General features: G+C 33.6%; 1 protein-coding gene across 1 annotated transcript in view; it reads left to right on the forward strand.

Moving 5' to 3' along the window:
* The first annotated feature begins 6,373 nt into the window (after positions 1-6,373).
* The window catches only part of LOC148273879 (serologically defined colon cancer antigen 8 homolog), a 43,056-nt gene continuing 31,148 nt past the window's right edge, over positions 6,374-18,281 (forward strand). Inside the window, exons 1-3 of the mRNA XM_088238013.1 lie at positions 6,374-6,534; positions 10,826-10,949; positions 17,408-17,639. Coding sequence (XP_088094139.1) covers positions 6,374-6,534; positions 10,826-10,949; positions 17,408-17,639 — 517 coding nt within the window. The remainder of the gene's footprint in view (positions 6,535-10,825; positions 10,950-17,407; positions 17,640-18,281) is intronic.

Genomic DNA, 18,281 nt, shown 5'->3' on the forward strand with positions numbered 1-18,281 from the left:
TAATACATTCATACTAATTAAAATTTAATGTAGATTTTCAAAAAATTTCTTTAGATTTACTTTAAATTTATTTATTGATATATTATTTTTAATAGTTTTTAGTTCATTGGGAAGATTATTGTAATTTTTTACACCTTTGAAGACAAAGCTATTTTGACTATGACTTGTGTGGAATTTAGGAATTTTAATATTATGTTGGTATCTGAGTGACGTACTCATCTCAAATTATTTTCTTTTTCATATATTTGTACAATATAATTTATTTTATAAAGAGTGTCTAATGTATGAACCTTAAATATTTCAAATAGACTTTCCGTATTGAATGTTTAGGGTTTCTTTAGAATTACTTTAATAATTGATCTTTGTACTATTTTAAGAGGGTTTAATATATTGGCGTATGAACCACCCCACCCTACAATACCAAATTGTAACAAATATTGTAAGATAATCAATGTAAGATTTACCTCAATGTAAAAAAAAAACCAATATTTTGCTGAAAAACGTTTGTATCTCTCCTCTAAAGTGGTCAAATTTGAGTTACGCGGTGATGGATTGACCTAGACGATATGACATTACAAACGTCAAAAAATGCGGCCTACATAGGCAGCCATTTTTTTTTAGTGCCTAGGCCTCGGAGTCTAGGTGGTACATTCGCCAAGAATGCATATACACAAAAAGAATGTTCTTTTTTTGTGTATAAAAAGGGTTTTTTTTCAATGTTTACAAACAACATTGGATTTTTATAATTTCCTGAAGTTCCTAATTATTTCTACCCGTTTATAAAAAAACAACGTTCGAATACCTATTTATGAAAATTTTATGTAATTTATATGTAATTTTAACTAAATACAATAGTTGATATCAAATTACGATTGTGTTAATTTAATATATATACGAGAGTACGCAAATCAGCTAGTCTATCTTCTATGTACATATATATGTAAAAAACAAAGTTCGAATGGTTCTCCTCGGTGGACTGAATAACTACCGGACCGATTTACGTGCGGTTTTCAGTTAAATGTACATCTTTGCCACGAGAAGGTTTATAGCGCACAAAATCTACAATTTATAATTTTAAAAAAGTTAGGAGCGTAAATATTTTTTTTATCCATCACCAGGGTTGCATTCGCCGAGAATGCGTATACAAAAAAAAGGATGGATGTTATTTTTTTGTGCATAAAAAAAGTTTTTTTTTCAAATGTTAACAGACAATATTCGCTTTTTTATGGATCCCAATCAGATTATTTCATTGAACTCCTTATAATTTCTACCCATTTATTTCTTTTTTCTGGATTTTTGGTTTTACTAAAATAATATTAACTCACATTCTATACGTTTTTGAAAATCGCATTCCGGTTCATCCCTGAGCAGAGTTTGACATTTGCTGAAAGAATTCTTTATTTGAAAATAATAGATTATTTCATGTTTTGGGATTCAAACATAAACAAGTACTTAGGTGTTAACCTACTTAAATGCAATATTTGAATATCTACATATTATTTTTAGCTTTGGAATTCAATCATAAATAAGTACCTACTTACCAATGAAAAGTTACATCATCTTTTTTACGTTTATCATGCTATTTATTGCATTTAGCCGGCGGTTGGCAAGCCACATGTCAAGAAAAGCAGTCGCCATAGTAATTATAATTTAATTTTCACTTTTTTGTGTTAGATACTCCTTACTATTTTGCAAATGTATTATTTTTTATAGTAAACGCCGATTTTTCGCCATCGAACTGTATTTATTTACGAGGAAAGCAAAAAACAAACCGACACGAGCGTTGACTTAGATATTACACACGCGTCGACTTATGACTGCGAATTATGCTATTTACATAAATTATTAAATAATAAAGTAGACTCTTTTAACCTACTCTCCAAAATTAATCTTAATCTCCCCTTTTGCGTGGCAACAAATAAGTATTTATTCCATCTGCCAGTCTGTAGCACTAACTATGTACAACACTCTTTCCTCTATCGTTCTTGATCTAACTATAATGTTTTTTTTTTCATCTGTTGATATATTTTACATGCCCCTTAATTTATTAAAAATTAATTGAGACTCCTTATTTCTGACTGCGATATGATCCCACTTACTATTTAATGATGCTCAAACTTACACACACCTGAGCACTTACTCCTACACTAATACACATAAACACTTACTCTCATACAAATACACATAAACACACCCTTTTGTTGTAACTCAATTTAATAATATGTATGATTCTTATTTAGAAACTTCGCTGGTCTGTCTTTAAATTGTATTTTTTTAATGTTACTATATCATTGTAGACTGTTTGTTTCTTTAAAATAAAATCAATAAATAAATAACTTAAGCATTAAAATATTACAACAGAGATGAAGAACATTTAAGAGAAGGTAATATGGAAGTCTAGGCATCTACAGGGCTTATGACCTGTCAATGGCTGGTTTAAGTGGCCACTTTACACACTGTGTAACATTCACCATTCAGTATAGAAATTGAAAAAATAATATTTTCAGGCGTTGCCTAGTATGTAGGTGAAATAATTCAATTAGATGAATCTCACCCGCATAAATAAAGGTTTCAGCTCTTCAACTTTACAAACATCAACAGATGAAAGAATTGAAGGAATATGGATGTTCAAATATAGGCAGAATGGTGAATGTTACACAGTGTGTAAAGTGGCCACTTAAACCAGCCATTGACAGGTCATAAGCCCTGTAGATGCCTAGACTTCCATATTACTTTCTCTTAAATGTTCTTCATCTCTGTTGTAATATTTTAATATAAACAACTCCCCAGGGAGTTGAATCCAGTCCTTGTCTACAAAAATTTGGACAAACTCAAAATATTGTTAACTTAAGCATGTTCATTTTTGTTCATTGTGATCGTTCAAATGTTTTTAAGCACGTCGATAGTTATTTGTGACTATGCTACAGGAACGTTGAAATATTCTAGTGTAAAAATACCATTAAAAAAATTAATCATATCAACCATGTTGGCAATAGAACCCGAGACCTCTCGCTTGGTAGGCAAACGCGCTGACCATTACACCACGAGGCCGACATTGTTATTTAGAAGATAGTAAAATAATATTGACCCAGAAACACAAGCCTAGCCAGCAAAAGGAGACGTCTCCTTTTGGTACAATGAAAAGGTACCTATTTATTTCTTCGTGTGTTTAAATTTAAATACTTACCGCCTGCTTATATTTAACAAGAAACTAGAGATGGAGAATGTGTCCAGGCAGATGAAGAATACAGTTCTGTGTGTGAAATGGAATCGGAACCCTGTAGCTAAATCACAAATAACTCGACGTGCTTAAAACATGCTAAGCATTTGAGCGATCACAACGAACAATAATAAACATTCAACAATGTTTGAGTATGGCCAAATGCTTGCAGACTGGCTGGATTTCCCCTTAGGGAATTGTTCATATTTAAATTTATTTCAACAGAGAGGAAAAACATTATTGATAAGGGAATATGGAAGTCTGGGCATTTACAGGGCTTATGACCTGTCATTGGCTGGTTTAAGTGGCCACTTTACACACTGTGTAACATTCACCATTCTGCCCACGTTTGAACATCTACATTCCTTCAATTCTTTCATATGTCGATGTTTGTGAAGTTAAACAGCTGAAACCTTTATTTATACGGGTGAGATTCATCTAATTAAATTATTTCACCTACATACTAGACAACGCCTAATTTTTTTATTTTTTTTCAATTTCTATACTTCTTCGTGGACCAGGTGGGTTTATCAACAATATTTTGAGTTTGTCCATATTTTTGTAGACAAAGACTGGATTCAACTCCCTGGGGATCTGTTAACATTAACATATTAAAACATGTTAAAGTTAACAGCTCTTAAGCCAGCCAATGACAGGTCATAAGCCCTGTAGATGCCTAGACTTCTAAATTACCTTCTCTAAAATGTTCTTCATCTCTGTTGTAATATGTTAATAACTACACAATAATGTTTTTGTTTTCATTTACGTACTGGGAAACGTTAATGTAAATATATGTATTTGATTAATATAAATAATGAATTTAGTTGTAATATTATATACTTATATTGGTTGTCTGTATAAAAATATTTAAAAAAACTTATAATTATGAATATTTTCCTATGGGGGAAATCTAGCCAGTCTGCAAGCATTTGAAAACACTTCAATTTCTACTTCAAGTGGCCATTTTTTTATATGCATCTTTAGTTTTTAGTTACGAAAATTGTTTTTCTATCATCGCCAATCAAAACACCCATTTTGAAAGAATGGCGATTGTCCTACTTTGATACTAGGATATATAAATAGATATTTAAAGTTTATGATACCAAAGCTTTTGTGATATTTTCAAATAAGGAGCACGCGAGGCACTGCCTAGCACCAAATCGTAAAAAAGCCGTTAGGACAGACGCAAATCTCCCCTTTCACTTATTTTCCTGGGTTCGGAGGAGACGGAAACATTTATAGTATTTTTTTTCATCGGTGAAAAGGATGGCGCTATCGACTGAAAATTCAGAAGAGTATTTGAAAATTTACTTTTCGAATTTATCTATTTAGTGGCCTGAAGTAAACGGGGCTATTTTAATGAAAAATTTTTTTGTTGACATATTTGATTGCATGCAGTGAGTATCCTGACGAAGAGACGGGTGTGTCTATCAGTGGCGAACGGTGATTTTATTTACGGGTAAGCTATAAAAAAGATAATATATTTGTACCTACATAGAGTTACATAATATAATGTAAGTGATATAAACTATAAATTGCTATTTTTTATGTAGTTCTGTGTGATACAACAACTCTCATCTCAGCTATATTATCCATTAATTTAACACATAACTTATATGAAAATTTATAAAAAAATAGCGCAATGAATTCAGTCAGTATTAGATATTCTCATTACGATTGAAATGTCAACTGGCCGATTTGTTCTAAAAATGAATAATGCCAAAAACGGCCGCGTCGAGCGCTCCATGCGTTGCGAGTCATATGTCAAAAGTATCATTTCAAAGAAAAATAGTTCTTAAGAAATAATGTTTGAAATACTGTTTTCCAAATCGAGAAACTTCAAAGAATTTGTGTAATCTGCATGTTTACTCCAGGAGAAAAATCCTGCCACTGGGCTTAATATGTTAAAAATATAGTACAATTATTTGTATGAAGAAATAAGCTGGAGTAATCGGCTAGTTCCTTGGCTCATTGCTGACGCTGGGCTCGCTTTATTAATTTTTATATTTGGAGAAAAATACAAATGATGGCAATGTTTAATAAGAAATATTAATTACATATTTATTTGTTTTTCTGTAAATGAAGTCACCGTAAAACATTATTATGGATAGTCAAATAATAATAATAATAATATTTGGCTGAATTATATAGCGCCATTTTAGTAAAAATCACCTCAAGGGCGCTTTACAATTGTATACCTAAACTTACATTCTAACTAAACTTAAGTAATACATTTTATTTCCAGATTTAAAATTGAGGGTATGATAGTTAAAAAAAGTGGGATTTTAGTTGGGATCTGAACTGACTGGGACTGTCGATGATTCGTAAGTTTAACGGCAATCGGTTCCAGGCAGAGGAGCCGGCGGCGGCAAAAGCACGATCTCCAAATCTAGTGTTTGGGGAGCGCCGGATTTCGACAAGTTTTCATCTTCCTGAATCAAATGCTGACCTAAGAGTAGATTTTCTTTGACATGTATTTTCCCTAATACAAAGGTCCGATAGGAAGGGATTTGAATACTGTCCAGCAAAGCTTGTATTTTTTTCTCTCTGGGCTTTTTAACCAGTGCAAATCTCGAAGATGTTGTGAGATGTGAGAATATTTTTTTACTCCCGTTATAAGCCTCGCTGCTGCATTGAAAACAGATTAAAGTTTATTATCAACATATTACAACAGAGATGAAGAACATTTAAGAAAAGGTAATATAGAAGTCTAGGTATATACAGGGCTTATGACCTGTCAATGGCTGGTTTAAGTAGCCACTATACACTCTGTGTAACATCCACCATTCTGCCTATATTTGAACATCTTTATTCCATCAATTCTTTCATCTGTTGATGTTTGTGAAGTAAAAGAGCTGAAACCTTTATTTATGCTGGTGAGATTCATCTAATTGAATTATTTCACCTACATACTAGGCAAGTGGTACGAAAAACAAAGTGATTTTATTTTAATATATTAAATTAAAAATATTGTTCGCCATTTTCACTCGAAGCCTCTCGTTTGCCGGCCATTTCCCGCGAGTTGCCAATTCAAGATGGCGCCGAAGAGAGGCGAGGCGCGGTGGAAAACGTTTTCCCTCGCACGGCAGCGAGGTTATAAAAGGGCCACAAACCGCCCGCGGTATTTTCTTATTAGTGGGCATTTTTCGTGAAATGTACGGGGGCACGACGCTAGACAGATATTTGTTCGATAAGCTGGGAACGAACAAAATGGGCTCCACTAGTTACATCGCCAAACCGCGGCTCGGATCCCGGTCCGGCTTCCATGCGGGCGATAAGGAAAACGCGTACAAAAATAAAAAGGCCAGAGCCAGGTAAGCGAGATTTCAACTCGGCGAAACATCTACATTAAGGCTGTAGTCGGGTAAAACGCACGAAAAATTTAAAACTTATGTTTTTTAAAAATCGCACAATAAAAAAAAAAAAAATTAAAGGTATTCTCGTAGGTAAGGTTTCCATTAATAAATACACTTAAAAGTTTTATATAACTAAAATCGGTATAATAATATAATGAAATATTGAAAAAAAAATATCGGGCTGTGGTACTGTGGCTAGTGTCTCGAACTCACAGACCAAAGGTCCACGGTTCGAATCCCACTCTACCCCAACTTGATTCCATTTTCTAATAGTTAGTTATTTACAACTCGTTGAAAATGGTCCTCAAAATTAAATATTTGGGTAAATCATACGAACGTAAATATTTCTTTTTCCTTTAAAAAAAAAAAAAATATTTATATATAATTACTTTTCGAGCGGCATATTACGCCATTTCAAATTTAGACTAAACTTTGGGTCCTCGGTTCTCATATAAAGACTGTATTGAACTAAAATTTGTTCTGATGATTTTCAAAAAAATAAATTGAACGTAGTTATGCAGAAAGCAAAAGAAAAGTGAAATTGAGATAATAGCACTTTTGTGATAAGATTGAATGATCAAATCTACACAACCGTTGAAATTCCTAATTCGCATAGGCAATGACTTTAGTAATATACAAACCATTAGACTATTGTACTGTACATATGTAAGAAGTCAGTTAGAATTTGCGTCACCTGCCTGGAACCCTCATTATAAAAAATACATTCATCGAATTGAATCTATTCAATCAAAATTTGTATCATACTGCAGATTTAAATTAAGGGTTTCAGAAAATGAAACCAATGAATTTCTCACTCATCTTAACCTAAAACCACTGAAAACCCGTAGAAACGTAGCTGACCTTGTATATCTGTACAAAATTATGAATAATCAGGTTGACTGTCCACAGCTCCTATCCCTAATTGGTTTTAGGATCCCTGTAGCGCAGACCAGAAACAAAAACCAATTTCATATTTTTAAATATAAAACTAATGCTTGCCAAAATTCTTATATATGTAGAACTTGCAATCTGTATAACAATAAATTCAACCATATTGATATTAATAATATAACATGCAACAATTTTAGAAAAGTAATTGAAAATCAATTTATGTTTCACTAATTTTTTTTATTTTTAAAAAAATATGTTTTTTAATATTCTCTTATATAATATCTTATTTAACCGAAATACCTACCTGTGCAGTTAGATTGTGTATGGATATGTACATGTGCATGTGTATGTGAGTTTGATATTTGGTTAATTATTATAAACACTTTATTTTATTTTAGTTTTTGAGTTTTTTATTTTATTTTTATAATTATTATTTTCTTCAATTAAGTTGTTCTTCTTATAAGGCTCAATAATTATCGCAAATGTTATACTCGCTGCATATGTATGTATACTTATTATTATGTTATCCGCACTGTAAAATGTACATACATATCTAAATTTAATATCTATTCTTAACTTCTTATTAGTAATATTTATCTTTTAGCTTACGAGAAGGCCTGTAATTGGATCTTAATATATAATTTAACCTACACTGTAATTAATAAATATTGTAATCTGTTGGCTTTCCAAAATAAAATAAAATAAAATAAAAAATAAATGTTTTTGACTTTGGCAAATGAATACATTAGCTTTTTTTTATATTACAAACAAGAATTTAATTTATTAATTTATTTTTTGTACATTATGTTATTTGTACATTGGCGGGCTTATTGCCAAATAAAATACCAACCAATAAAATAAAAGTTTTATTTTTATAATTCAAGTTGCAGAACATATTCAATAGAAAAAAAAAGATTGAAAAGCTAAAGATATGTAAAAATAGAAATAAACGTATTTGTTTATAAATTACCTTAAATCAAAACTATTACTCAATGGGAAAAGGGAAAAAAGTGGAAAGAGGAAAAAGGAAAGGAGAAGAGATTAAGGATTTTATGATGTATTTAACCAGTTTTAATGATTTTTAAAGTATCGTAAGATTTTTGTAGCATTGTAGGTGACATCTGCAAATTGAGAAATGCCGTTTTTGTGATCGACACAATTTTCAAAAGGTGGTTATTATTTTTTTTTTGTATGAAAGCGGCCTGGCTGTTTTTAGCAGAACATAGAACTAACCTCACTGCACTCGATAACACCAATATCGCATTTTTTCAAAATTGTGGACTGGCTGCTTTCTACATAACTACGTTCAATTGAACATGAAAGTGGCCTAAGCAAAATCTTTTTCTTTTTTTAAAAATAATTACAACCTTTATCGATCACATAAATTTTTTTGACATTTTCCTTTCTACGTAAAATTATGCCTTGGGTAATACTTAAAAAAATGGAATTATTGAAATATTTTAGTTAAAACCTTTTTTTATAGAATCGTATTTTTTTAAGAAGATAATTCTGGTTATAATATTCAATTTCTAACAATATCTTATGAAGGGTTTTATTAAGTTCATACCGGCCCTTCGGCGGTCACGGACGGACGTGTTTTCTGTGCTCTACAATTTAATGCGTTTTTTAAATCAAAATTTTGATTGAAACGTACATATTTTGTGTTCCTTTTAACACAATTTAAAACAGGTTCATTAATCAATGTTTTGAGCATGTCCAAATGTTTGCAGACTGGCTGGATTTCCTCCCTAGGAAGTTATTTAGATCTAAATTTGTTACAGCAGAGAGGGAAAATATTTTTGAGAAGGAAATATGGAAGTCTAGGCATTTACAGGGCGTATGACCTTTCGTTAGCTGGTTTAAGTGGTCCCTTTACAAACTGTGTAACATTCACCATTCTGCCTATGTTAAAACATTGACATATTACAACAGACATAAAGAGCACACTAGAGAAGGCAATATAGAAGTCTAGGTATCCAGTCATTGGCTGGTTTAAGTGGCCACATTACACGCCGTGTAACAATCACCATTTTGCCTTTGTTTGAACATAGATATTTCTTCAATTCTTCCATCTGTTGATTTTAGAGAAGTTAAAGAGCTGAAACCTTTATTGTTGTGAAGAGATTCATCTGATCAAAATTATATCACAAACAAGGCAACGCCTGAAAACCATTTTCAATTTTTTTTTCTTTTAAATAACTTTAAAATATAAAAATGAATACAAAATAAATTTAAAATAAATATAAAATAACAATAAACTAAAATATTTTTTTATCATAACAATGTAATAAAACCAACTAGCCCGAGGTTTCCAATTTGAAAATGGCACTATATAAATTATCCAAATATATACATATCAGGGCTATTCTATAGGGTCCAGCAGGTAGCATGTATTTTAAAAACTTTTTTATCAATATATTGATTTTTTTTCAAAATATATCAAGTCCTATAATGTTTAAAATGTCTCAAAATTATTAAAATATTTTATCTGTTGAAATCTTTTTTTTTTGAGAAAAATAATTATTTGCGTTCACACAATACTTAATTTTGAGGACTATTTTCAATGAGTTTTAAAAAACTTAGTATGAGAAAATAGGAATCAAGTTGGAGTTGAGTGGGATTCGAACCACGGATCTTTGATCCGTGAGTTCAAGACCCTAGCCACAGGACCACATCCCGATTCACGTTTGTCTTTGATTTCCACAGTGCAAATAGTAAACATAACAATTCATCGCTTTACAGTTTAATAATCTTTGATGTATTGGTCAGTTAGCGCGTGTACTTTTTTCTATTCAGGCGCAAATTTCCAGCCATAATCACAAAAAAACGGATTTTGTGCTTTAAAATTGAATTTCGCGGAAATCTGTGAAATATTATGAAACCGTTTTATAAACACTACCATGACAGCTGCTAACTTTCATTAAAATAGATTTAAGAATATCAGCGTTAAACTGCTCGCTTCAAATTAATATAATAAAAATACGAGTAATAATGACAATCATAACGTCTTTTTTATGTCGTATTTATGGCGTTTTAACAAAGGGCATTGTTTGCTTTGAACTTAAACTGCGTAGCGAAATTTTTATGCCTGGCAACCCCATACACACGTTACCATGGAAACAAGTTTTATTTCTCAAACATTCAAACATGGGTACGAACGATTCTGACGAAGTGTGCGCATGAAATTTATGAAAACTGTCGTAGCTAATTTTCAATATAAAATTACTATTAATATATTAAAATGTGAACGAATTGACTGATTTAACTTAACAAATTATGTGCGTTACGAGTTTTTCCATGTTCTTTGGTGTTTTTACAATGTTTTTCGTGTGTTTAACAAGCTTTTCTGTACTTTTAGGAAAAGTATCCCAAAGATGTCGGATTATGGGATCAAGAAGCGGATTCCAGATTACACGGAGCTCGCATATAAAGAAGCGGTGTCTCGTCTGCGATATTTTTTATCGGAGAGCTATGTACCAAGTGTAAGTTTAAAATGATTTATTTATGAAAACTTTTATCAAACTTTTGACACATTGCCAAAACTTTTTTTTAAACTTAGAAGGCATAGAATTAAGAATGGTCCAGAAGGAGCATAGAATCATATTTGAATACATCGGACTGTGTCCAATAATTCCCCCACTATGCCCTACTTTCGTCGCACGCATTCGTGAGGTCGTAGCATAATGTTGCTTGATGAGAAAAAATATAATTATAACACAAATGTAAGGTAAAAAAAAAGGCATCTTTAATTTCTCTAAAATTTTATTTTGCACGCGGAAATATTGATTGACACAACAGAGTAGATAAGTAAAGGGTCATTTAATAAGAGTAATTGAATTAATGAACTTTGAACCTAAAATATAAAACAATTTTTATTTTAAATAAAACGGATATTTTTATATCATGTTGAATAATATTTGACGTTTTAAAGATAACGTCGGTCAAATGTCCGCCACGGCGTTGTTTAATCCGAGGTCCAATTTTCATTCGTTCCCTCATTAGATGAGGAAAGTAGGGTAAAAAAAATTAACTACCCTGGCACCACTAACGAAATGTCTATTTTGTTTTCTTCGAAAATCTGACAGATGGAAAAACAATTTAATTTTTAAGTAACGCTTTTGCTACTTACACATTCATTTGCTAATTACACATGAAATGTGATCCTATCTTGTTTGTTTAAGATGCCAGCAGTGTTTCTACCATTTAAAAGGACACAACACGGCATAGTTGAATTCAAATCGGGAGTTGCATACTGAGCGACGTCTACAAAAGAACTAATGGGTCAAAACGTAAAACTACTATTTTAAGAGTAGTTTAGTTGCCTTCTGTTTGATGCTTGTATGCGGTTTCTGGACTATTCTTAATTTTTCGTCTTTTGCGTAAAATTATAATTTTATGGCATAGAATAGGAAAATATCACATACTACGAATACCGATAAAAATTTATGAAATGGATTTAGGATAATTAATTGTATTTTCGAAATAAATATAGATATTGTGAAAAACTGTTTTCATACATAAATGAAAAAAAGAAATTCAATAAAAATATATTCGCACCCCTAGTAAACATACTTCCCAGGTACACAAATTTTTCTACGTCCAAATTTAAGTACACAAGGACTTGATTTTACCCCCTGCGTTGCTATTACGAACGCTCTCGCGGCCGTAGAATACACTTTTATCTCGCGTATTTTAATTTTATTTATTTTTTCTACGGCGCGAGAGCGTTTGGAATACCACCCCTGGGAAGCGATTCAAATTCACATATTACAACGGAGATGGAGAACTTTTTAGAAAATCGTAAATGGAAGTCTAGGCATGTGCATGGCCTATGACCTGTCGTTGACCCGATTTTTTGGTCATTAGATCGTGTCAGAAAGTGGGATACGCTGTGGTTGAGCAGGACTTGAAACTCGGACCTTCTGTGCCTCGATTATGAACGCTATCTTCATCTGTATATATCGAGACGGTATACTTAACTTCTGTACTATCTGTATCTTACCTCGGTATGTTCTACCTACTTGTCGTATCTACCAGAGATAATGTAGAACTATTAGTATCGACATCATATGATCGAAACAAGCCAATGGAATGACCGCAAACAAATAGTCCGCGCTCTAAGGAGCGCGGACTATTTGTGTTGTGTAGTGTTCTAAAAATTTATTTTAATGTGCCAATATGTCTTCTTGCTCATACTGATCATCGTGGTTTCGGATGTGACAGGGTTTAAAGAACACCCTGTATAGGATCAGAAACATAATAATAATTTGGTAAAATAAATATATGCCACATCAATATGGTAAACAGCCTCAAACATTTGGTTTCACAAACAGAGAAAAAAGGTGGTCATATATTCAGAAAATCATCAAGGATCATATTGAATTACTTATGTGACAGATAGACTCTGTACCTGAAAGCGGAAAGGCCGGTAGTCATATTTTTTGCAAAATTGAGTCTGAATGTCATTTTGTTCATATATTCAGATTCTACTAATGCTGAAAACATTGGAGTCCTCCGGTATACCACTACTAAAATAGCTTGTTCTAAAACACCAGTGCCTCGATTATGAACACTATCTTCATCTGTATTTATCGAGACGGTATACTTAACTTCTGTGCTGTCTGTATCTACCTCGGTATGTTCTACCTACTTGTCATATCGACATCATATGATCGAAACAAGCCAATGGAATGACCGCAAACAATTAGTCCGCGCTCCTTACGTCATCAACATTTAAAATAGTTCTCATTTGTATTTCAAATAGGCTTCTGCAATAAAAAGTGCTTACTTCAAAGCGATTATAAACTCCAATAAATCCCAATTCAAACAAAAAATACTCGTTTGAACACGAATTTTGCATGTCTTTTGGAAATCACCTAGACGGTACACTTAACGATCGTCTGTATGTATCTACCGATCGACTACAAAGCCGGCTCCTATAACGTCTCGATACATACACTCGGAAAGATAGTAAAACAGATGGAAAAAGGTACTCATATTTGTCAATAGGACAGAACCTAGCGACATTATTTTCACATCTAGGCGTTGGTTTTATTAAAGTGACAGTCATGTCGGAATTTAATTCGACTTTAAAACTTACTTATTTCTCTCTCATTTTTGATAGGCTTTTAAGAAAAAAAAGTGCCAACCTCAAAATGATTAAAATTTTGAATTAATCATAATCAAAGGAAAAATTGCTCGGTAAAACAATTTTTTTGACACTTTTAATGCGTAGATAAACGTATCGAGAGGTTCTAGACCCGTCGGTATAAATGGATGTACTTACATCAAAACTTGATGGGGGGGGGTATCGGTACTATACCTTTGTAATTGGTCGGGAGACTTTTATCTTTAACTATGACGTCATTCTGAAGCTTTGTCATTTTAGAGCGTAGATATGTGTACCGCGACGTACGCTTCCCTTTGTTTCATATCGATGTACCTACTCAAAACTTGTAGTGGGGAGGGGGGGGGGGTCGGTAGTATATCTTTATAATCGCTAGAGGGAATTTATCTTCAACTATACCGTCAAGGTGAAGGTATGACATCTTTATCTTCCCATCTTAATCGAGACCCTGATCCGGAGTCGACGACACTACCCACGGAACCAAAACCCGTCACGACAGTGTACGCGCTGTTTTAAATTCGCCATTCTTCCTGCGTCTGAACAACCATACTTCTTCAATTTTAGCTTTGGTAATGAGTCACACTACAGTCCTTAAAATTTAGCTTGAATAAAATGACTGATCACTGATCATGTACCGGTCAAATCGATTTTATCAGTTTTTTCATGCAAACATGAAACTCTGTTTCCAAAAATTGTTATAAAAACGCAAAAACAAGCCTATTATAGTGTGTTTAAGACAATTATTCACAAAAAAATAAGACATTTATACTTTTTCATGAGCAATATCAAATGAATTGTTTTTTTATTCGATCAATTTACATTGATCAATTTGTCCCATCTCTAACATTTTTTAAAAATTATGTGACCTTGTAAAAACGTCGTTAATAATTACGTTTATTTTAGTTTCTTTTTGTTTTAAAGCTGATTTTATATATTTATGTTTATTTATATGTCAAGCATTGTATTAAAAAACATAATTAACATGCCAGATACGAATGATTTTTCGTGTGTCAATATAAATCACTCCTTAGACGTTACTACAAAGTTATGTCGTCACTTTTGCTGACAACTGTCGTTCTAATCAAGCTATATTTTAAGGACTATAACAAATTGTCTAAGATGTGGCTAGAATAGCAATAACGTGTATACTCAGTATACGTCAGTGATAGAAAGATAATGCTCGGATTGCATGATGTTGTTAGGTCAATGTTGCCATATCAACCGAAGATGTATCGAAACAGTATCACGTCAATGACAGTATTGTTACGGAGGAAATGTTGTCACAAGGGGAAAGTGTGTAGGTGGCATTAAGCTTCCTGGCCATCGTTCCGCGTCCGGAATGATGAAGAACACCGTTCTGTGTGTGAAAGGGAACCCTGGAAAAGCGTTTTCCACTCTATGGCTGTTCTCAGGAAAAAACCTAAAAAGAGACATTTATATTTATTCATTCATTCATTAATTTGTCCACATAATAAACAATTGCGGTTTGGGATCTCAAAAGGCGTGAAACAGGGATGTGTTGGTGACCATGGTTGTTTAATCTATACATGGACAACTGTATGAAAGAGATAGAATGTATGGGTATTGGAGCAAAATGGGTAATTTTTCAGTAAGCTGCTTATTGTATGCTGACGATGCAGTTCTGTTAGCAAGCAGCAAGGCTGATTTGCAGCAAATAGTCTCTAGAGTGTATGATGTATGCCTGGAGAGCGAATTGGCGATGAACGAAAGTAAGTCAAAAGTGATGGTATTTGAAAGGGATAGTGAGGTTACTGACTGCATAATAAATGTAAACAACGAATGTCTCGAGCAAGTAGAAGAATTTGTGTATCTGGGAAGCATGTTTTCAAGAGATGGAAGAGTAGAAAAAGATGTTGAAAGAAGAGTGAATGCGGGCAACAAAATGAACGGAGCACTAAGCACAGTAATTTCTAATAAAAATATGTCAATCGAAGCTAAACTGGCAGTGCCCAACGGTGTTTTAGTCCCAACACTTATGTATGGAAGTGAAACATGGAACTGGCAGAGGAAGGGTGAAAGCCGAGTGAACGCGGTTGAAATGCGATCTCTTAGACGAATGTGTGGGAAATCAATGTATGACAGGGTTACGAATGATGAAATCAGGCGAGAGTGTAAATCTGAGACAAGTATGATTGATAAGATTAAGAAAGGGTCTCTGAGATGGTTTGGTCACGTAGAACGAATGGACGACGAGAGAATGGTAAAACAAGTATATATGGCAAAAATGAACGGCAACGTTAGACGAGGACGACCAAGGAAGACGTGGCATGATCAGGTAAACCAAAATCTTAAGTCTGGTCATGTCAAAAGCAGACAGAACCGAAGGGCATGTATGTCAAGATGTATGAATGTGGAAGAGGCTAGGATTGTATGCCAGGATAGACGTGTGTGGCGGTCCATTCTCTCTTCCTACCCCTACGGGGAAATGGCGTGATGGTAGTAGTAGTAGTAGTAATAAACAATAATTAATAATAAAAATATTGTGACCTCACTGGGGTTACCCGTGCCGAGAACACTTGACAATATTGTTATTTTTTAATATTTTTTACATGTGAGAATATACAACGAAGACTAATTACATACATATATAATTATCAAAATGTTCAGACAGTTTTATACACTACGTATTTATGTTTATATTTCATTTACTATTTGTAATTTTCTACAAATTTAAAAAAAATATTAATAAAGCGCCCAGCGCCAGCAATGAGCCAAGGAACTAGCCGATTACTCCAGCTTATTTCTACATACAGCGGCCTCCGTGGCGTAGTGGTCAAGACGCTTGACTCACGCACGGAAGGTTCCGGGTTCGATTCCCGGTGAGAACACAAAAATTAAAATGTGATTTTTCTCAAGCCTAGTTGTTCTGCCACTGTTCACCACTGTAATTGGGCCTCCTGGCCTGTTGTGGTGCAAAAAATGAAATGAATTGAAAAATGAAATGAAATGAAAGTGCACTATATTTTGAACATCTTACACCCAGTGGTATTTTTCTCCTAGAGTAAACTTGCAGGATACACAAATTCTTTGAAGATTCTCGGTTTGGAAAACAGTATTTCAAAACACTTTTCTTTTATATTGTTTATATTAAAAAAATAAAGAACAAAAACATAAAATAAACTATACATTTGTGAAGCAGTTGATTCAATATTGGTTTGGGCGAATGAGACAATCCATTTTACTTCTAACCAGCTCCACTTTACATTTTATTATAGCCTTTTTGAACATTTTCTCGTTACTAATTGTTTTATTGGACAGTGGAAGTAAGTTATAGATTTTAACTGCATAATACTCGAAATTCCTTTGTCCGAAAGTGGTATTAGTATGTATTTGTTTAAGTTGTCTTTGTGTTGAGGATCTAGTGATGATATTATTTGTATGTGTTGTATTGTTGGGGTTATGTCTTTTGTTTGAGTGAGAGTGGTTTTTGAATCTGTAAGTGAGTATTGTTTTAGCATACAGTTGCTTTGGTGTCATAAGTTGCGATTTGTAATATTTCAATTATGGATTTTTGTGCAACAAATACACTATTTAAAACTGTGTCACTCGCACCACCCCATCCAATTACATCGTACTCAAAAATGAGGTATTTGAGGTCCTAGGTTCGATTTCTGACGTGAAATGTGGATTTTTAAGATGGCTCTAAAATGCAAAATTTCTTTGTTCCCGGACTGGCACTTGAAGCGCAAGGTTGATCACCTTACCTTCTGCCCAAAGATGATCAATCGAAATTCCGGTTCACCGCCTGTGGCAGGGAAACGACGATGACCGTGTTATTATTTCTGCCGACAGTCGCGCAGCTCGAAGGTCGGCGCGCCCTCCATCAGGAACCTGGACGAGTCGGGCGACGAGGGCTTCGACCCGCTGGCCAAGTACCGCTACCCGCTGAGCCTGTACCCCAACCTGCGCCAGACGTACGCCCCCGCGTACCAGCCGCCCGCCAAGGCCGCCCCGCCGCCCAAAAGGTACCCGCTCTACGCGAGGGAGAACTACGGCGGAGCCGACGCAGCCATGAATGCAGCAGGTAATGTGATTGATGTACACCGCATTTTTCAATTTATTTATTTAATATACGTTTGTGTACATTACAAAAATATTTCAAGGCATTTACGAAAAAATATGCTAAAATTAAAATGTACCAAGATTTCAGAGTAATAATGCGTAACCTAGAGAGACGCCCTATCACTATGTTTCATAGAACGCAAGCGATGTTGGTTAGCAACAAATTGGCGGCCATTTTGTTTTATTTGACAACATAAACATAACGGTTCGATCGGATACTTTTGTAGCTGTGCTTGGCTTTGTTTGTAAATAACTTAGATATTTACGTTATAATAAATAAAAATCGACTATGGTAAATTGCAGTATTTTTGGTTGCACCAGTAGGAGCGTCAAAGGTGTTAAAGGAGTCAGTTTTCACAGGTAATTGATTCCGAATATTTTCCCATGATTTACATTGATTTTTGGCTTTTATTGTCCCGACACGTGTATTATGTTGCTTAGAAACTTTTCTTATATCAACATATTTACTTCAGATACTATTTTTTCTCAATTTAGGGGATAAATTTGTGAATTAAATTCTGTTTAATGTTGATAATGACAGTCAATTAAGAGCAATATGTCGGGGCCGCACTAGGCATCCATATAAAGTTTGAGTCTTTATCGA

This window comes from Micrasema longulum, unplaced genomic scaffold (assembly GCF_059751315.1).
Source record: "Micrasema longulum isolate JH-2025_06_02 unplaced genomic scaffold, ASM5975131v1 h1tg001818l, whole genome shotgun sequence".
NCBI lineage: Eukaryota > Metazoa > Arthropoda > Insecta > Trichoptera > Brachycentridae > Micrasema > Micrasema longulum.